This window comes from Amblyraja radiata, chromosome 25 (genome assembly GCF_010909765.2).
Source record: "Amblyraja radiata isolate CabotCenter1 chromosome 25, sAmbRad1.1.pri, whole genome shotgun sequence".
Classification (NCBI taxonomy): Eukaryota; Metazoa; Chordata; class Chondrichthyes; order Rajiformes; family Rajidae; genus Amblyraja; species Amblyraja radiata.
Window position 1 is genome coordinate 21,438,538 of NC_045980.1, and position 21,421 is coordinate 21,459,958.

Sequence of the window (21,421 nt, forward strand, 5' to 3'; positions counted from 1 at the left end):
AAGGTTCCGCCCGCAAGGTGGGGGTAAGGAGTGCGAGGGGAGCGTTACCCGGGGACACTCGGCCCGGGATGGCGGCCGGCCCGGCAAACGGAGGCTGGGAAACGGTCGGCAAGCGGAGGGCGAAGCGGAGAGAGGCCGGTGGGCGGACGGCAGAACAGCCGAGCGTGTGTGAGGGGGACAAGGTCCGGCACAGGCTGCGGGAGACGGTGTAAGTCAGCCAGTCGGGCCAGGGCCGGGGAGAGGGGAATGACCGGGGCTGGAGCCGGGCCAGGGCGTAACTCGGGATGAGCCCCTGTCCAGTGCCGACATGAGGGGGCCCGAGGGCAGCACCGAGGGAGGGCCGGAGTGCAGACACATCACTCAGTGTGGGACATCCAGACCCACACACAGCAGCAGCAAAGGGCAACCTGCAGACAAGTGAGTCCCTGTAAAGCCCATCGTGCTTCAACACCCTCCTCCACAGGGCTCTAGAAGCAAAGCAAGTCTTGGCATTTTAAAAAAACCCGCAAAAGTTATGGATGAAATGCCATGTGTTGGTGAAATGGCCTTGGCAATGTCAGATGGAGTTTAATTTAATCCTGGTGGATGTGAGATGATTTATTTTGGGACTATGGGGCTAGGACATACCCCACAAGTGGTAGGAAGTTAGGGGTGGGAACAGAGGTACCTTAGTTACAGGCAAAGATCATAGAGCTCTATCCAATGATCCTCAGAAAGGTGGGAGTGGAGGTGGATAAAGTGGTTATGAAGGCTGTAGGATTCTGCCAGGGCAGGGCAATGAATACAATAGCAGGGAGGTGATGCTGAACTTTGGGCAGCATAGTGGAGTACCCTGTAGAACCACAGTGCCAGACTCACGGGTTCAATCCTGACCTCGAGTGCTGTGCAAGTGGAGTTTGCATTGTCTCACTGTGACCATTTGGGCTTCCTCCTACGTTCCACAGATGTGCGGGTTTGTAGGTTAACTGGCCATTGTAAATTGTCTCTAGTATATAGGAGTGGACGAGAAAGTAGGATAACGTAGAACTATTGTAAACGGGTGATCGACGGTGTGCAGTTAGTCGGTGGGCCAAACGGCCTGTCTCCATGCTGTATCTTTCAATCAATCAATAATTACCCAATCTTTTCCAAACGTTTATATGTCACGGAGATCAGAGATATGGAGAGTGGAACTTCTCATCATTGGCCTTGCCTTTGAAGATGCCAATCACTAAAATAATCAAAGCTTCCAATGCATTCAAACTATTGAACTTTGTTTCAGAGAGGAGTTGCGGAGTTCAGAATTCTGGGCCATTTGCCGTGGTGAGTTGTAAGACTATCGATGTTTTTGATAATTTAACCATGCTTCCATCATGGTGACTGTCGCACTTGATTTCAGAAACAGCCCAGAGAGCGGTAAACAAATACTGCACCACTCCAAAGGCACCAGCGTCATGTTGCTCACCAGATGTTGGAGCTGCCAAAGTCCTGGAGGATCAGAAGGATGATATAGATCTTTGTCAAACCACACTCGACTTAGTATGTTACGGGATTGGAAACTTTTCCGATTCGGTTGCATCTCGCTATCAGTTGGCCCTGCTCTTTCTGCTGCTCGAGACACTACAGGTAAGGATAGCAAGATGCCAAAGGTGGAGCAAGACAAGTAAATATGTTTCCCAGTATTTGTGTGGAAACTAGTCACTGATGGATGGCAACATTTAGAACAATATATGTCTATGGATAAAGTTATGAATAGAACTTCCAATGTGTTTTTAAAAAATGTTAGTCATTGGGGTGATGTACATGTTAACTCTTGTGCCCAAATCAGAGCTATGTTTCAAGATACAGGGGAAAGACATCAAACCAAGAACTTCTCTTCGGGAGAGTTCAGTGGTCGTTTTGTTTAGAATCCAGCTTCTGATCCTGAAATACTAGATGGGAATATCAGCTCATCTTTTGTTTTACACGTGGGTTTATGATGAAAGCATTTACAGTTGGCAGCAGTTGTGTAGGTGTGTGCCTCTCCCTCCGATCTCCTCCATTGCACAGAAGAGGGCTTGAGCTGGAGGTTCTCTGAGAACTGGGGGAACAGAATGCGTACCCCTGTAATTATCACTGTGCACCAGCCCATCACCACTGTGCAGACAATGGATATCACCAAGAACAGGGTGCTGCACTAAACTTGCCGCGGTACATCGTTGTTAATCTTTCTATAACGTTCTCAATATTTCCTCCATGTGTCCACCAGATCCCTCGAGTGAGCTGCCTTCTCTTTGATCCGTTGTTTACAGAATGGGAGAAGAGTTTCCTGAAGGACTGTGGGATGGTGGTGATCACAGAAAATGAGGCGAGTGGCACTAAGATTTCAATTTCGCTCAAGCCAGACAAAAATGAAAATTTAGTTTAAGTAGCCTTTGAATGCATGTAATAATAGTACAATAATTTAAATAGCAAATTAGTATATTCTTGATCCTGTAACATTAATGGATTTTTCCTTTGTAAATGTATTAGGAAGGAAAGCGGCCCATCAACCGACCGACCCTCTTCTATATGGTTCATTGTGGAAAGGCTCTCTATAACAACCTTCTGTGGAGAAACTGGTCACCGCAACAACTTGCCCAAACCATTCTTATTGGAAACAGTTTTAAAGGGATAGAGGAGAGGTAAGAAAACACTGTTCATCCTTCACGTTAAGTTGAAGGTGGGATTTGAAAAGTGGGGATCGATAGAAACTCGTAGATCCACTTGAAACGCGTGAAGAATTTGGATTAAGAAGAGAAGTGATTGATAAATCTTCAACTGGAAAGTAGCTACAGTGGATAAGTGACCCCTGGCGACCATTATGGGCTACATTTATTGCTGGAGCAAAAGGTAATGAAGATTATCAAAATAATGCTGGGATTAATCTTTGTTCAATGGACTGCAGGTCGCCAGCCAGGATACTACAGAGAGACTACACTTACATCAGTTCTGTATCCTTCACTGAATTCATAGTGAGCACAGAAGATTATTGAAGCAGAAAATCATTAACATTGATCTTATTTCACTGTAACTGATGACAATTGTAAAATTGTATTTTGGTGAAGAAAGAAATGGTCTGTACAGTCATAAATGGCCAGGAGGTGGACATGTAGGTCCATCTTGAAGTAAATCATTTAGTATCTACTAAAGTATAATACACTGGTAATAAGTAACATCAACACAAGAATAATCCTCCCACGGAATTATTCACATCCAGTTAGGCCGAATGATGTGGGAAATATTTCAGCTTGATTATTACCCAGATACAAAGCAATTGTTAGAGGCACAAGAGACTGCAGATACTAGAATTTTCAATCTTTTGTCTGAAGGTCTCAACTCGAAATGTCATCCATCCATTTCCTGACACTGATGCTGCCTGACCCACTGAGTACCTCCAGCACTTTGGATTATTCATTTAAACAGCAATGAGAAGCATTTACCATTGGAGGAGAAATAGCTAATCTCATTTACTATTACTGAGAAATAGCCATAGAGTTAATTGAATCCTTTATTGAGTTAAGAGAGGATCATGGTGTCTGATTTAGTACCGAGTCTTTTGTGGTGTAATAAATTAGATAAATATTTGAAGCACCTAGTTGCAGAGTGTTTGGGTTAGACAAGGCAGCACTCTGGGCCAATGGCCTCCTTCATTGTGGGTTGCCTCCACAGTTCTGGGTTTGCAGTGAAACATCTTGCACATGGTTTGTATTTTCTGTTAAGAATGCATCATTATTGTCAAAGCATAACCAAGTAACTTGCCCTGGATGTTCTAAACCTTAACCATACAGCACAGATATTGGCAGTGACCGAAGAGGCAGCATTCCCTGACAGCAATAGATATCTGGATGTATTTAATGATACCTCCATTCATCAGTTTCCTAGAGAAAAACTGGATGCAAAGCCCAGAGAGTTCTGGGAGGGTGCAGCCGAACCAATGTACCAGCAGTGTGAGGACTTGGAAATAATCCAGAACGGCTGAGAATGTCTTTCATTGTCAGAGTTGGGAGAAAAATCCAGGTGAAATGCACTGCATTGTCCAAAGAAATGGGATTAAAAAAGGCTATCAAGTGTAACTTTAAGAATTTCAGAATGTAAACATTGCACAACCTGACCTCTGATCAGCAAGTGAGAGTGGATTCCCTCTCTGTGGGAAGGAGAGGTTTTAACAAAAAAATGACTGGCAAAATTCGCTGCTCTAAATTTAACTGGTAAACCTCTGCTGTTGTGGCCTACAGCCGAGACCTTGCCTGATACAACAAGTCAGGGATCAAATAGTTTGCAACGATTTCACAAGCTTTGGAATGCAAGTGCCTGTGTGGTGAGAAACCCTTGGATGCCATCAACCAAAGTCACTCTCTTCTGCCCAATCTTTTCCCTTTTCATTCAACTGCGTGGATTGAATAATCCCCCAACACTGTTTTTACCCAATTGCCAGTGGTTGGTGCATCTTTTGATGCTTCGTGTCTGTTGATAGTGAGTAGAAAGACAATGTTAATGTCTGTATTTTTATTACTGAAATAACAGATCACAGTATTACAACATTTGTAAAAACTAAATTATTCCATAACAAAAAGATATTCCTCACAATTTAACGATGCTTACAGATGATTCATGAATAAAAGCAAGAATAAAACTGCAAATGGCAATTCTGATTTGATGCACACATTTGAATACTAGAATAAAGCAGCACAAAAGGTGAATTAAAAATGGTAAACATCTGCCTTGGACCTAGTGTATTTTCCCCAGACGCCAGTAGTCTATGTTCATTCTGAACTTATGGACGCATGAAAGCAAATGGCAAGCTAAACTTGAATAGACAAAAGATTTAGACAGTTGGATGGATGTATCTGCAACAGGTAATTGTGATCATGCTGCAGAGTCCATCAGCGGAGAAGCACGTTTCCCACCTGGAGTTACAAAAACTATCAGCGATAATGTGAAAATTGAAAACTTTCATAATCGCATTTCAAAATATTTTATTAAAAACGGGGGAAATTCCGTGTTTAACCTCGAGGAGAATGTGGCCCTTCTCCACATCTGTTAGCTGCTCGATGACAGTAAGTTTGGTTTAGCACCCTGTATTAACATGATGTGAATGAATCAATAAATATACCACACGCTGTTTATGGGAGTTAAAGACTTGGTTGCTTTGATATCTTGTATCTTGTATATCAAAGTGAGGTTTGACAGCACAGAAAGGCTCTTCAAACCAACTCATCCATGCCGATCAAGATGCCAAACTATGCTAATTCCATTTGCCAGTGTTTGGCTCGTATCCCTCTAAACCATTCCTCTCCATGTACCTGACCCAATGTCGTTTAAATGTGATACCTGCCTCAACTGCTTCCTCCTGTAGCTCATTCCATGTAGCCACCAACTTCTGTGTGGACAAATTCTCCTTTAAATCTCCCCTCTCACCTTAATCCCATGTCCTGTGGATTTAAGATTCTCCTACCAATGGAAAAATACTGAACATCCCATCTTATCTGGGTCCCTGATTTTATAAACCCCTCAGGTCACACCTCAGCCTTTTTTTTTTTGTTCCAGGGGAAACAATCCCAGCATCCAACCTCCCCTTACAACTCAAACGCTCCAGTCCAGCAACATTTCTGTCCATATTTTCTGCACCCCCTCTATTCACATCTTTCCTATAATGTGGCCACCAGAACAGCACACAATAATTAAATATGTCAGTACTGACCCAAGACTTCTGCAACTGCAACACAACATCCCAATTCCTATACTCAGTGCCTCAGCCGATGAGCGCAGGCATGACATATGCCTTTTCACTGTCTACCTGTGTCACTGCTTTGCTATCCCAAGATCTCACTGTTCAGTTATACTACAAAGGATCTTGCCATTCACCGGGTGTAGAAACAAAAAAACTGCAGTTGCTGGCTGGTTAATACACAAAAGGACATTTTGGGCGTTTTTGGGTCGAGACCCCGGTTTAGCATCCCAAATGTCATCACTTCACACACGTTTGAATTTAATTCCCTTTGCCCACTTTCAAAGTTGATCCACATTCACAATCTAGTATACCATCAAATTTTAGTGTCATCTGCAAACTTATGAAACATACCAGCTCCCCTCTCTTACGTATTATTTGTATATGATGAAGAATATAAAAGTGTGGATATTCTGCACTGCTGTTTTCCCAATGTCCTGATGTTTCACAGCTATGAAGCACAATTTTATACTTTTACCAATTATTTGGCAAAGTCCTGCCCAACTGCAAGGTTGGGTCCAAAAGTCTGGAATTCGTAACTACATTCAGTGTTCAGAAATAGTAAACCCACTATCTGATTATTAAAACAATTATTAAAAATCTAGTCATTTAAAGAGAAAAAGTTTTCCAATTGTAACAGTCACATGATCCAATTTCCAGTCTGTGATTAGCCTTCAAACCCCAGCTGCCAGTATTTACAGGGACCCAGTTATGTGATCACTCCTTCTAGCTGTGATACAAAAGAGTATTTGAATTTGTGGCAATAACTGGAAAGTTCGATCGCTCATTTTGTTGACACCTGAGAAACTGTTACGCAGAAACCTTTGATGCCACACAGCCAGTCTCTTCTTTGTCGTTGATCAGGGTTTTCCCAAGCGTTTTCTCTGCATTATGTACAATTTCTCCTGAGGCTTCACTTCCATTGACCAGTATCTGATCATCCACGCCAATGCCAGCAAGGGACTTGGTCAACCTCTGTGATGCATGGATTTCTTCCAGAATTAGGCTCCGCATTTGCTCAGTTGCTTTTTCCAAAGCAGATTTTCTAAAATAATCATTAAAGTTGATCAGTTGAAGAAAGTAGGGGAAACGTGTCTTTTAATCCAAAAAAAAATCACTTCATTGCACAGTTGAAGAAAGCGGGAAATGGTGGGAGGAGGAAAAAGGGGGTTGTTTGTAGCTTAGGTACACAAAAATGCTGGAGAAACTCAGCGGGTGCAGCAGCATCTATGGAGCGAAGGAAATAGGCAACGTTTCGGGCCAAAACCCTTCTTCAGACCCTGTAGCTTAGTTATCTAACATTGGAGATTTCAATGTTAATACCATCAGATTTGTAAGGTAATCATTTGTCTTTCACATAGGAACAATGCAGCTCAATGTAATATCCGTCCTACCCTGCAGCCCGACAAATTATTTCCTTTCAGAATCTTATCCAACCCTCTTCCAACACCATGGTTTAATTTGCCTCCTGGATGGTCAACGTTAACAGAATGGCCAAAACATCTTCACTATAAGTTCCTCCCATTTTTAAAATTAGTTTAGTTATCAAACGTCATTTCCAATTTACCTGGGCCTTCTCCAATTGGTTATTCTTGCCTTGGTGTGGTCCGTACCCTTTTTCTATTTTACGCCCTATGAAATGATCACCGTTTGCTAGACATTCTTCCCCCCACCGCCCACCATCAAGAGCCATCTCCTGAGCACACTTAAAACTGCTCGCCCTCTTCGCCCCCTTTGTCATTGCTTTCCCAGTCTATATTTTACTCATCCATGGCTATTTTTCAACTCAGCTTGAGTTGACTCACTAAAAGACAAAACATTATTCAAGCATGTTGGCAGGATATCCGACAATAAAAGAACAGAAGATAAAATCACTCACAACGTCATAAATCCAGACATCCAAAAGATTCAAAGAACTGTGACTGTGAGCAAGGAATGGTGACATCCCCTCCCCCATTTGCTTAGAAATGAAAGACCAATCAGTATCTTCATTGCTGCATAGCAGGGACATAAATGCAGCACACTGACCTTTCGAACCTCCAACCTCATTACTGTATCCGCTGTCCCAGGTGTGGACTCCTGTATATCAGCGAGACCAAGCGCAGGCTCGGCGATCGTTTCGCTGAACACCTCCGCTCAGTTCGCCTAAACCTACCTGATCTCCCGGTTGCTCAACACTAAACCCCCCCCGCCCATTCCCACACTGACCTTTCTGTCCTGGGCCTCCATTGTCAGAGTGAGGCCCAGCGCAAACTGGAGGAACAGCACCTCACATTTCGCTTGGGCAGCTTACACTCCAGTGGTATGGATATTGACTTATCTAACCAAGTAACCCTTGCTTTACCTCTCTCTCCATCCCTCCCCCTTCCCTGTTCTCCGACCAGTCTGACTGTCCTCTTGATTACATTTTATCTCTGCTTTGTTGTCATCTTCTAGCTAACAATGATCTATTCTTCGTCTCATTTGATCTCTTACACCTCCTTATCTCTGTGATGCCCTCTTCCTGACTCTCAGTCTGAAAACATCACCCATTCCTTCTATCTAGAGATGCTGCCTGTCCTGCTGAGTTACTCCAGCATTTTGTGTCTTATCTTCGGTGTAAATCAGCATCTGCAGTTCCTTCCGCCACACTATAACCTGTCCTTACTGCGATCGACTTTTTAAAATAATGTAGGATCCAGTTTGGCAGAATTCTTGACAGATGGATTATCAGGGAGTCGAGTGCTTTTACGACATAATACCACTCACAATTTAGACATAAATTATACATTTCTTAGAAAGGTCAAGTATTTCCATTCCTTGATACAATTATTCATTGCTCTGGCAGTGTTGTTGATTGATGATGTTTGAATATTCCTGCGCTGATATTAGTTCTCAACCCTAAACAATATTAATTTAGATTGCACATAGTTTCAAGGGGAAGATGGGAAATGAAGGACAGGCCTACCTCGTTTCCATGAGAACAATTCCATTGATTATATTAAGCTGATCCAGCGTCATTTTTTTACTCTGGGATGTGGTCTGGAAAAAAATCAATATCAAACATAGTCTATCAGATTCTTTGTCTATGAAACATGGAACAATACAGCAAAGGACTGGCCCTTCGGCCCTCAATGTTTGTACTGAACATGATGCCTAGCTAAACACTCTTCTGCCTGCACATGATCAATATCCTTCTGTTCCTGCACATGTGCTTATCCAAAAGTCTCTTAAACACAGCTATCATTTCTGCCTCCACCACCATCCCTGGCAAGGTGTTCCAGACCCCACCACCATCTGTGTAAAATAACTTGCCCCGCACAGCTCCATTAAACCATCCCTCTCTCACCTTACAGCTATACCATCTAGTACTGAACATTTTCACCCTGGGGGGAAAAAGGTTCTGACTTCTATCATATCTATGCTTTTCATAATTGTATATACCTCTATCAAGTCTCCCCTCAACCTCTGATGTTCCAGAGAAAACAATCCAAGTCTATTCAACCTCTCCCTGTCGTTGAAACCCTCTAATCCAGGCAGGGAAATTTTACACTGGAACAAAAGGCAAGGTAGGTTAATAAGGGGCACCAACCTGTACTGGAGAAAGATTAGCATTTGATCCATTCTTGTAAATTTCATTCATGGTTCTCTGGAGGTTAACTGCCTGTTGAGTAAAATGCTTCAGGAACTCAGAACTTCCTTTCGTTTTAAGGTGCGTCTCCCCAAGCTATTTTTGAAAATAAAAATCCAAATGAATTAATTCTGCCATATTTCTAAATATTCAGTGTTTTGGGGTTTTTCAAGATTGTCAATGGGCAGTACAGAATGCTTGTGATATGTAAAGGAGAAGACTTATTTTGGACCAAAAGTCTATTTCTATTAGATGCAGTATACGTCAAAATATGTGTTCCTGTCTGCATCACAAACTGCCCGGTAAGGATGGGTTAAGGTAGTGTGAACAGAAAAAAAACTATTGAGTCTTATCCTGTAGCTATATTTAAGAGGGAGTTAGATGTGGCCCTTGTGGCTAAGGGATCAGGGGGTATGGAGAGAAAGCAGGTACAGGATACTGAGTTGGATGATCAGCCATGATCATATTGAATGACGGTGCAGGCTCGAAGGGCCGAATGGCCTCCTCCTGCACCTATTTTCTATGTTTCTATGTCTAGTATATACAAGTAATAAGAATAGATGATGGCACCTATTTAACATCTTATTTGACAACATAAGTTGCTTTGTAACATGGGAAATCTTCACATTGCAGAATGCATTACTTGCTGTGACAGAAAATTGGAGTTGATTCAGCAACATGTAGTGTTCACCCTCACTTTTTATTCCACTGAGTGCAATCTGCCAAGGTAACTTTCAGAGGTTGACTTAAATGCCATCGGACTACAACACAGAAAAAAATATTTTGGAATAACTAACTCGATCCCTGTAGATGATGTAGGCCTGCTTCTCGTGCTGCATAGCTGCTCGGAAGTCAGCCTTGCTGGCGTTGACTTGGGCCAGGAGATGATAACTGTGTGGTTTTCAAACAAAAAGTAATTAGACACAAGCACATTCAAATCATAGCTTCTATTTGTAGACGCAAAGGTTTAGATCCAGATTCCCACAAGTAATCAATGCATTTGCACCACACGATCAGCCCTCCAACTAGAGGTTATTGTGGTCATTTAATGACTAGGCAATTTCAAAATAGGTACAGTACTTAGTTATTTTATATGTGGTTGAACTTTCAGAATCACCACTAAAGTTGAGAAGCTGGCTTCTGTTTTGCATTAAAAAAAATGCTTAAAATGAATTTTCATGCAAAAGAGATGGGAGGGGAATAATCAAATTCATCACAATGAGACCGTAGAAGTCAAGCCACCGTCTTCAGCAAGAGACAGGACAAAGCTGCATAAAATCACTTTCCAAGTCTGGCCCACACAAGCAGGGCAATTACCTACAACTAAACATTGTCTGTGTTTTGTGGTTTTCGAACAAAAGAATGTTAATGGGATAGAGTTATTTCGGGCAATTGTGACAAACCTCACGCTCTCAGCTATCAAATTGCTACCTTTTGTTCTGGTTTTCCTGATTTTTTTTAAGACTTACAATAACCAAAGGATTGTTCTTGGCCATAATTCCCAAAGATGGATCCTTCCACTCAGATCTGCTGGGGCATTGTCTCAGGGTATTTGCAAATGTGTGTAAATTCTGACTTCAAAGTACAAGCCATCAAGTCCTTGCACGTATATTAACATGGCCTACACCAGTATTCACCAAACAAACTACTGAAGGAACTCCGTGGGTAAAGGAAAGGAATTCATGATATCTTGGGTCAAAACCCTGCATTGCCCGGAATATTGACAATCTCCTCCCCCCCCCCCCCCCCCAAAAAAAGTTCTACAAAGTTCTACTGAGTTCTACAAACCCACTGACTCCCATACACTTCTTGCCACCCCGCTTCCTGTAAGGACTCTATTCCCTTCTCCCAATTCCTCCGTCTGTGCTGCATCTGCACCCAGGATGAGGTCTTCTAGACTATAGATGAAGCTCTCACCAGGAGTCTTCTATACCCCGTGACTCTGCTCTCACTCCCATCCCCCCCACTCGTAACAAGGGCAGAGTCCCCCTTGTCCTCACCTTCCACCCTACCAACCGTCACATACAACAAATAATCCTCCAACATTTTCGCCACCTCCAACAGGATCCCACCACTGGCCACATCTTCCCATCTCCTCCCCTGTCTGCTTTCCGCAGAGACCGCTCCCTCTGCAACTCCCTGGTCAATTTGTCCTTTCCCACCCAAACCACCCCCTCCCCTGGTACTTTCCCTTGCAACCGCAGGAAATGCTACACTTGTCGCTTTACCTCCCCCCTTGACTCCATCCAAGGACCCAAGCAGTTTTTCCTGGTGAGGCAGAGGTTCACCTGCACCTCCTCCAACCTCATCTATTGCATCTGCTGCTCTAGGTGTCAACTGCTCTACATCGGTGAGACCAAGCGCAGACTTGGCGATCGCTTCACCGAACACCTCCGCACAGTTCGCATTAACCAACCTAATCTCCCGGTGGCACAGAACTTCAAGTCCCCCTCCCATTCCATATCTGACCTTTCTGTCCTGGGCCTCCTCCATGGCCAGATTGAGTCCCACCGCAAATTGAAGGAGCAGCACCTCATATTTTGCTTGGGTAGTTTACACCCCAGTGGTATGAACATTGACCTCCAATTTCAGGTAGTCCCTGCTTTCTCCCTCCTTCCCCTCCCCTTCCCAGCTCTCCCACAGCCTCCGCCCCTTCCTTTCTTCTTCCCCCCCCCCCACCCTCACATCAGTCTAAAGAAGGATCTTGACCCGAAATGTCACCTATTCCTTCAATCCATACATGCTGCCTTATCCGCTGAGTTTCTCCATCATTTTTGTCTACCTTCGATTTTTCCAGCATCTGCTGTTCTTTCGTAAACATTTTGTCCTACAGCAGATTGTTCTGTGTTCCACATCCCACCATCTGCAGTCTCTTGTGTCCACCCACTTCCACTTTAAATACCTCTGATATCTGGCCCCCACCACTAGAGAATTTCATAGGTTCACCTCCTTCCACCACCATCACCAGAAGAAAATTCCACCTTGGTTTTTAATGACTGTTGCCTTATTTTGCAACGACGTTCCCTCTTTCACGATTCTCTCACGTAAAAATATCTCATTGTCGTCCTATCTTGCCATCTACGGATCTTGTCTGTTTCACGAAGATCACCACTCGTTATTCCAAGCTCCAAATAAAACAGATTCAAATTCTTGAGCCTCTCATGATAAGAAAACTTCCTCATCCCCGAGATTCGCCTGTGGAATCTCTTCTGGACAGCCTCTAATGCTGCTATACCCTTTCTTAAAAAAGACCACCAAAACTGTGCACCGTACCCCAGAAAGTTGATAAGGAAATACGGGTTTCCAGGTAAATTAATCCCATAGAATTTTTGTGCTAAATTTATCTCCAACCCTACCTAAGGGCAGTCTGTAGCGCCTGGGGTCCAGAATATTTGATGTTTAATTCCAGACCTTTCTGCAAAAATCGAATTGCAAGGTCATAATCCAGTGCAGTTTGGAGCACAAGACCGATGTTAATCTGTAGGAATATGGAAACAAAGTGAATTTTACAATGATCAGATTAAGTCCAGCCTGCTAGACTCTCCACTTTATAATAATTGAGCTTCTGTGTTGACGCACTCTCATTCAGCGCCATTAAAGGTGATGTTGTGTAGGAGTGTGTGTTGTGGGGAGGAGGCAGGGAAGCTCCAGTGTGATCTGCAGGTTGAATAACTGGAAACATGCATGATAGAAGCAGTCCAACACAGATAACTTCCACTCTCATCCCTGGTTACCCAAATTGTGAATGCAGGCTCATCATCCACACTTGCACGGGGAAAGGGAAGGGGTGAATGTTCCATTAGAATTACTGGAGCTTTATGTGTCCCTGCTTGCAAAACAATCTGCAATGGTTGTTGATGAAAGTCAGTGGAGTAACATATGTTGTTCAGGAGATTATTAAATTGAGCAATAATACCACAAGCAGAATAATCCCTCTGTAACATCTGCATCAGGTTAGAAAAGTACAGTCACAGCCTTCAACTTAAATATATGAAGCCAATTTGAGGGAGCCACAATTCTCTCCAGTTACACATGAGATAATCTTTGGCCAATCACATATTGCAATTTAGGTTTCCAGCTCTATTCAGTCCTTGGCCACTTTCTGGGTTGAGATTTGCTATCCTTTCCAATTCCAGACTGAATTTCAAAGTCATTGCCTCTCCATTATAAACAGCATTTGCCTTGACTTTTGTAACAATGGCTATTTGTGCCACTGTCTCAGAACACGTTCTGGCAAAACTCTTATTCATCCCATCTCGAGCTTCCAACTCTATTTCCCTCCACCACCATGGATCATCCCAGTTTAATAACTTGGTACACTCTCTCATGACCCCACTTTTGCCTAGCTTGGTGAATTCCACCTTATTCTGCTCTTCAATGCACCGCACCTTTCAACAACCACCTAGTCATCATTAGTATGCGGGCTATCAATTCTGTAATTCGTTCATGAATCTTTCTGCCTCATTCTCCTCTTTTGAGATGGCCCCTAAAGGTAACTCTTTAGATTATGCTCATTCCCAATTCCCAATTAGCTCTAATCTAATAAAACATTAACAACAACTTCTCCCACCACCATGGAGCACCACAGAACTGTTTTTCTGCAGTAGAGGTGCTAATTAAATGTAATTTACACTACCTTCCAATCATGAAGCCCATAAGGAGGGCAACTCTTATCCAACCCCAAATGAATACCACCTGTAAAGAGTTTTTAACACGGATCCCCCTACTTCCTTCCGTCCACACAGTTAATGATGGCATTAAACCCTCTTCTGCCCAAAAGTGATTCTGCCATTTGACACTTACATCAAGAACAGCTACTTCAGGGTGGTCCTCTCCACAGACAGTCAGCATCAGTTGCCGGGCACGGTACAGCAGCCTCAGTGCTGTCGCATTCTGATTGTTGGCAAAGCAGTAGAGACCCAGCCTGACCTGTGGAGGTAGAACAGGATAATGCAGTGCTCGGAACAGTCGCGTCTCAGGGCGTTGCTACATTGGTACCCAGGCATTGCCACCACACAGGTGGGTGGTGAGAGAATCAGTAGAAAGCTGATGGACTCGAGAGGGGGGGAGGGGGGAGGGAGAGAATACAGGGAAGTAACTGGGAGAATAGGATCGACAGGATAGGTCTGAGAGCCAACAAAGACTCAAAGGGCCAAATGGTCTCCTTCTCCATCTGAAGGAGAAATGAAATAATTCCATTCAGCAGAGAACCAGCTTCCTTTCTTTTCAAATCCACAGCAACAAACTGGTCTGCAAAGCTCCACCAAAGACAAAGTGATGCACTGGTCAAAGGAAGGATACTGGACAAGAGTTTAATTACAGATTGAGTGATGATAAGGCTCGGCAGTAGCATTGGGTAATAATGGAGCAGTGTGTAATAATTAAATGTTTCTTTCCAGTTATTTACATTATGAAACATGATCAACCACAGGCGCAGCTTGCCTCTATGTCAGAGTTACTGCAGAGGCTGGCAAATAACAGCCACCGACAGTGATACCAGCTACATATCTGATTGGCTCTTTATTGTGCATTCCTAAAGGGATTTATGGACAAAAATTAAATACATCGAGAAACACAACCACGTTTCCAGCAATTTCACCAGAGACAATAATCTTAGATAATCGCACACCCAATCGCATTATAAGACAAGGCTCTCACATTCCATTCCTGGTCTTTACTACATGGGAGCTTTGTTGCATAGTGTTAACCAGCTTCAGCAGCATGTGCAAGCATGACATTACTATGGGCCTCAGCTTCCCCAGTTTGCAGGCATAGAAGGGCCCACGGTTGTCGTTCACTTTCTACTGCATGTAGGTGTGCATGTTTACTACGCTGCGGTTCCACATTGACAATATCAGGAAGAACGTCTGGGTTAGTGTAAATAATGATAGTTGAATAAGAACAGTCTGCATGTAAACATATAATCCAACATGTTTCAAATGAAGAGCGAATGAAATGATAACTCACATATTCACGAATTGTGTTGGGATGATCAAAGCCAAGGATTCGCTCACTGATTATGACCGCTTTTTGCTGGTTCTTTATCGCCTGTGTGAAAGAGGAAGGGCACCAGTGTTCAGAAAGAGAGAGAGAGAGAGACAGAGAGAGAGAGAGAGAGAGAGAGAGAGAGAGAATTGCAATAGCATTTGGGAGAAATCGCTCTGATCTATCAGGATTCTTCACAATGCAACAGTGACAAACGTTAACTATCCCTCCTCATCATTCTCAACCTGTCTGCAGTCTTTGCCAAAGCCAACCACACCATCCTGCCCTGACAATTCTCTTCCATCATTCGTCCGGGTGAATTGCATTCACTCAGTCATTGCCAAATGATCTACAGGAGTGGGTTTTTCTTCCTGCACCTGCTCCTTTATGTCTCTCTCCATCTCTCCACTTCTCATCCAACTGCATCAATATCCACATGTACACTGGGAGCACAACAGCTTGATCTCACCATAACTCTTCCATCTTGTCAGATTACTTGGTGACATTGTGGACAGGACAGAAATAAGCAAACACATCCTCCAACTAAACATTGGAAAGACTGACGTCATTGTCTTCAGTGCCCATCACATATTCTGTCCTCTATCCAATAATATTTTTGCTCTGTGTAAAAAGGAACTGAAGATGTTGGTTTAAACCAAAGATAGACACAAAAAGCTGGAGTAAATCAGTGGGACAGGCAGCATCTCTGGAGAGAAGGAATGGATGACGTTTCGGGGCGAAACCCTTATTTCTGCTCTTCTTGGTATCTATGCAAAACTGAACCAGACTGCAAGCATTAGTATATCTTGATTTTGCATCAAGTTTTAACCCTCCTATCCTTCACACAGTGAGGCCATAACTTCAACATCACTCAACTCCAGCCTCACCACAGGCTCTGTGGGTGATGGAACCTTTTACCTCAAGTCCAGATCTGACTATTCCAATGTGTCATCTTCACTCTGTGCTGTCCATGTCCCATTCATTCCCCATGCTCGTTGATCTTACTAGCCCTTGTTTAAGCAGTGTCTTGATTGTAAAACTTGAATTCCTTATTTTAAATTCTCCACAATCTCAACTTCTATCTCCACAATCTCCACGGGCCTTTAAACTCGCAGATATCTACGTTTTAATGCTGGACCACTCCACATCTCTGACTTTAATTGCTCCATCATTGGTGCTTAGCACCAGCTCTGGAATTTCATCCCAAACATTCTCCACTAATTTCCTTGTTCTAAAATCTACCACTTTTGCCATACCTATGTTCTGATAGCTCCTTCTGGAGTTTGACATCAGTTTTTTCGATTACCAATGTACTGCACCTTGGCTTTTTTGCCACATTAAACATGTTGAAAGTTGTTGATGCCCACAATGTATTGTCCACACATTGTACACACCAACATCACCGTGACCAAACAGTGCAGAGATAGAAAGCTCTACAAATCAAGGAAAAAAAAGTTGTGGCTTGTATAAATCACGAGTCACAGCATCATATTTGTATTAAAGGCGATGAATCCTGCAAGAAGCCGTCCTGTTTAGTTGAGTTTATTTTAGAGATACAGCGCGGAAACAGGCCCTTCGGCCCACCGCGTCCGCACCAACCAGCGACCCCGATACCAAGCCAATTTACCTACATACCTGTACATATTTGGAGTGTGGGAGGAAACCTGAAGATCTTGGAGAAAACCCACGCGGTCTCCGGGAGAACATACAAACTCCGTACAGACAGCACCCATAGTCGGGATTGAACCCGGGTCTCTGACGCTGTACAGCAGCAACTCTACCGCTGGGCCACCGTGCCGCCCTAAAAGTTGCTGATGCCCCTATTCTAGAGTAGATGTTATTATTTGCTATTGCCTCAATATTAAAATCCCACTGGATAAATGTTCTTGTGAAAACCAACAAAGAGTGGCTAGAAAATAAAAAAAATGCGAAAACAAATCAAAGCTGCAGGTACTTCAACTGCAATTATTCACTTGATCAACGTCTGAACACCCAGACGGCAGTTGCGGTGGTCACAGGTATGTCTAGTGTACACATGCGTAGAATTGCAAGCTGCTTATTTACAGATTTACAGAGAGTAGGTAAAGATCAATTTCATTGTCTATCTCACAGATATAAAGTGAAGGATCAGTTCACAATCAGACTCTCCTGTTAAAATCCACATGCACACAGTACGATTACAATCTGACAGTGTTGGTAAAAGTGCAATCATTATTTTATATCACATTCATTATTCTGTGAACTATTTTCTCTTTTTAATATTTTCTAGCCACTCTTCGCTGGAGTAAAAACCTCCAGCACAAAGTTAAAAGCATTGCTCACCTCAGGGATGTCATCAATTATGTAGTTTAACTGTGCAAGCATGTGCAAGCAAGCACAGACATCCAAGTGCAAAGGGCCAAACACATTTTTGAAAAGGTTTAAAGATTCTTTCATTAACTCAAAACCGTCCTTAATGTTTCCTGGAAACAAAAACAATGATAGTTATAAATGAGAAAGGAGATTTATTTTCCTGCTCGTTCTCAATATTGGACATCGAAAGGATTGTAATTGTAAGCAAATCACACATGTACAAATTTCACCAAAAGTTTATATTTATAAGACAACAGCAAACAGAAAATTCTAAAAGTTGCACAGCAAGTTGAGACAGTGATGACAGAGACAAAGTTTCAGGTTAGTAACCTTTCGTCGTATTGGTATTCAATGAGTCAGAGTATAGAAGAGAGATCGAGCAACTGTCCATATGGTGCCAGCGCAATAACCTGGCACTCAACACCAGCAAAACCAAGGAACTGATTGTGGACTTTGGAAGGTGTAGGAGGGGGACCCACAGCCCCATTTATATAAACGGGTCGATGGTTGAAAGGGTCAAGAGCTTCAAATTCCTGGGCGTGCACATCTCTGAAGATCTTTCCTGGTCCGAGAACACTAATGCAATTATCAAGAAAGCTCATCAGCGCCTCTACTTCCTGAGAAGTTTACGGAGAGTCGGTTTGTCAAGGAAGACTCTCTCTAACTTCTACAGGTGCACAGTAGAGAGCATACTGACCGGTTGCATCGTGGCTTGGTTCGACAATTTGAGCGCCCTGGAGAGGAAAAGACTACAAAAAGTAGTAAACACTGCCCAGTCCATCATCGGCTCTGACCTTCCTTCCATCGAGGGGATTTATCGCAGTCGCTGCCTCAAAAAGGCTGGCAGTATCATCAAAGACCCACACCATCCTGGCCACCCACTCATCTCCATGCTACCTTCAGGTAGAAGGTACAGGAGCCTGAAGACTGCAACAACCAGGTTTAGGAATAGCTACTTCCCCACAGCCATCAGGCTATGAAACCTGGCTCGGACAAAACTCTGATTATTAATAACCCATTTTCTGTTATTTGCACTTTATCAGTTTATTTATTCATGTGTGTATATATTTATATTATGGTATATGGACACACTTATCTGTTTTGTAGTAAATGCCTACTATGTTCTGTGTGCTGAAGCAAAGCAAGAATTTCATTGTCCTATACAGGGTCACATGACAATAAATTCACTTGAACTTGAACAATGATTTGAAAAGTTAACCATTTATTCTCCACAGATGCTGCCTGACCTGCTGACTATATTTAGCATTTTTGTTTTCATTTTCCAGCATCTGCACTTTTTTGTTTTTTGGTGTTAAAGGGGTTGGGCAACTCAACTTTTATTGCACATCCCCACCACCACCTTCCACACTTAACGCAATATTGTAATATTTAGTGTCACTCAGTTATCAGAGCTTGGTTTCCCAGAGAGTCTTTTACATAATGTGGAGCAGCTTCAGATGTGAACTCCTTGCTCAGTACATCTCCTTATTCAGATCAAACCTCACTCTCAATCCTTAATAATATCTAAAATAAGTATCATTCTTGAGTTGAACCCTATGGTGAAAGGACATCTTTTCCTCTCTTCCACCCAATTATGTCAGCATTGTCTCATCAACATGACTGTACCTTTCTGAATATTCATTTGTGCTTTCTGATAAACTCTCTCCGCATCCTTCGACTTCACAATGATGTGCTTGAACACAGGGAATGTATTGAGGATATCATCTTCTGTGAACGTGGGTTTGTGGCGATTGTCAAAGTTATAATCTCGCAGCAGAATCTGAGAGAAAATATCCAAGAATATCATGAACAACCAATCAATCAAAAAAACATGACGGCAGATTCTTCAAATAGCTCAGCAAGGGTATCACAAAGGCCAGTAAAATCCACACAATCCTTTGTACAGTGTTCAGTGGGGCAGCACAACTACTACAATGGTGTGATTGCTCATGCCCGTAAACAGTAGATGGTCTCCTTATGTTATCTAATACTAAATGGTTCATTTCTGAACAAGGGTCTTTACCCGAAACATCACTTTCCATGTTCTCCAGAGATACTGTCTGACCCGCTGAGTTTCTCAAGTATTTTGTGTCCTTTTGGTTCATTTAAGTCACTGGCTCCAAATTTCTCCCCAAAAAATTCTTAGCAACGTCTCATAGGGATGAAAACAGATGTTAATTACTGACTGAATCAGTATTGACTATTGGCTATTAAAACACAAATGTGTTAAACCAAATATTGTGCGATAGTGCTCCTGTTCACTAAACTATATTGGACGTTCTAGTTACATGCAAATAAATCAAGAATACCCCTATCGATTTCTAAATCAGATCTGATTGTTGATACAAAATGAGATTCTTAAATTATTAATTGCAGCTGCAAAGTAATTTTAGATTGTGGAAACAATTTGTGCTTTACTATCAATAAACTGGCATTTTCCCAACCATAACCTTTACAATGAAAAGTCATTTAATTTCTTCCTCCCATTGTTCTCTTATTTCTTAGAGTAACTCATTCATTAAGGAACTTTTCACTGTGAGCAATCTCCAATGGGGGAAATATTGGGGGCCCTACGTTCTGTAGGGGGCGCTGCTCTGGCAGCAGCCATGTCATGCAGCTCGTCAGTTTTTCAACCTTTTTTAATTTTTTTAGTATGTTTTAAAGTCTGTATTTAATGTTTCTTTGTGTGTTTTATGTGGGGGGTGGTGTGGGGGGGTGAGGGGGAAACCGCTTCGGTCGCCTCCTCCACGGAGAGGCGAGTTTTTCCAGGTCGCCTCCCCCGTGGCCTAACATCAAGGATCGACGCGGCCTTTCCCGGAGACGCGCCCGGGGCTTCAGCGGCGGGCGCAGCGTGGACTCTCGGCATGGAGCGGGTGAGCCCTCGCTGGGGCTCGCTGGAGGGGAGCGCTCCGTTTCGCTGACCCGGGGCAGCCGGCAGCCTGAAGTCGCAGCCTGAAGCCGCGGTCTGCAGAGCTCCAGCTGGTGCGGCGTCTACAGCCCGGGATCTCACGTTGGGGACCCGGGGGAAGAAGAAGCCATCACTGCCGGCCCGCGGCCGACTTCTACCGCGGGTCCGGCATGGACTTACCATCACCCCTGGAGGGGAGCTTCGACCGCCGGCCCTGCAGTCTACGGTGCTTCTGGCTGCGGCGGGGACTTTAAATCTTGACCGCCGGCCTGCGGCCTACAACAACTTAAAGCCGCAGTCTCCGGTGAGGAAGAGCCGATCCTGGACTGACTCTGGACTCTGGTCCTGACCACGGGGGGGGGGGGGGGGAATGGAGGAGGACTGGCCAAATTTTGTGCCTTCCACCACAGTGATGAATGCTGTGGTGGATGTTTGTGTTACAGTTTTATTGTGGTTGTGTGTTCTTTATTATTGTATCGCTGCAGACAACCCAAATTTCCACCAGCCTGGCTGTGTGGCAATAAATTATATCTAATCTAATCTAATCTAAATAAACAGAATTTTGCAATATTTAAGGGACAAAATCTTCTCTGACCAACTTTCACACAAGCAGTAGTAGTCTTCCACACTCAGTCCAATAAAGTCACGCAGACACAGCACATTTTTTTCTGAATAAACATTGACTTGAAGCATGAGCCCTGTTGTTCTTCTCAGCAGATGCTGCCCGCCCCGTTTAGAATTTCTACCATTTTGTTTTATTTCATTTCATTTTTCTGGTTAATTTTCTTGCAAAATAGTATACTAGATTCAATCTATTCTCCATTAATTGTCACATTTA

General features: G+C 43.2%; 2 protein-coding genes across 3 annotated transcripts in view; one reads left to right on the forward strand and one right to left on the reverse strand.

The window, feature by feature from the left end:
* Positions 1-26: 26 nt before the first annotated feature.
* Positions 27-4,714, forward strand: srrd (SRR1 domain containing). Its single transcript, XM_033043381.1, has 7 exons — positions 27-208; positions 1,262-1,302; positions 1,379-1,605; positions 2,228-2,326; positions 2,491-2,642; positions 2,906-2,951; positions 3,794-4,714. Exons 1-7 carry the CDS (start codon positions 69-71, stop codon positions 3,977-3,979), a joined length of 891 nt encoding a protein of 296 aa, XP_032899272.1. The 5' UTR covers positions 27-68; the 3' UTR covers positions 3,980-4,714.
* LOC116987382 (clustered mitochondria protein homolog) overlaps positions 4,492-21,421 on the reverse strand; it is a 60,503-nt gene continuing 43,573 nt past the window's right edge. For both annotated transcript variants that reach the window (XM_033043378.1, XM_033043379.1), the window contains exons 18-26: positions 19,302-19,455; positions 17,646-17,785; positions 15,306-15,386; positions 14,142-14,267; positions 12,695-12,816; positions 10,136-10,229; positions 9,300-9,434; positions 8,676-8,749; positions 4,492-6,773 (exon numbers count right to left, since the gene is read on the reverse strand). In XM_033043378.1, the coding sequence (XP_032899269.1) occupies positions 6,539-6,773; positions 8,676-8,749; positions 9,300-9,434; positions 10,136-10,229; positions 12,695-12,816; positions 14,142-14,267; positions 15,306-15,386; positions 17,646-17,785; positions 19,302-19,455 (1,161 nt within the window). In that variant the 3' untranslated portion in view covers positions 4,492-6,538. The remainder of the gene's footprint in view (positions 6,774-8,675; positions 8,750-9,299; positions 9,435-10,135; positions 10,230-12,694; positions 12,817-14,141; positions 14,268-15,305; positions 15,387-17,645; positions 17,786-19,301; positions 19,456-21,421) is intronic.

Excerpts from the sequence above, each read along its gene's own strand:
- srrd (XM_033043381.1), top strand. The coding sequence starts at position 69 with ATGGCGGCCGGCCCGGCAAACGGAGGCTGGGAAACGGTCGGCAAGCGG. Across the intron at positions 1,606-2,227 it reads TGCTGCTCGAGACACTACAG|ATCCCTCGAGTGAGCTGCCT; the intron begins GTAAGGATAGCA and ends TGTGTCCACCAG. Across the intron at positions 2,952-3,793 it reads ACTACACTTACATCAGTTCT|ATATTGGCAGTGACCGAAGA; the intron begins GTATCCTTCACT and ends CATACAGCACAG.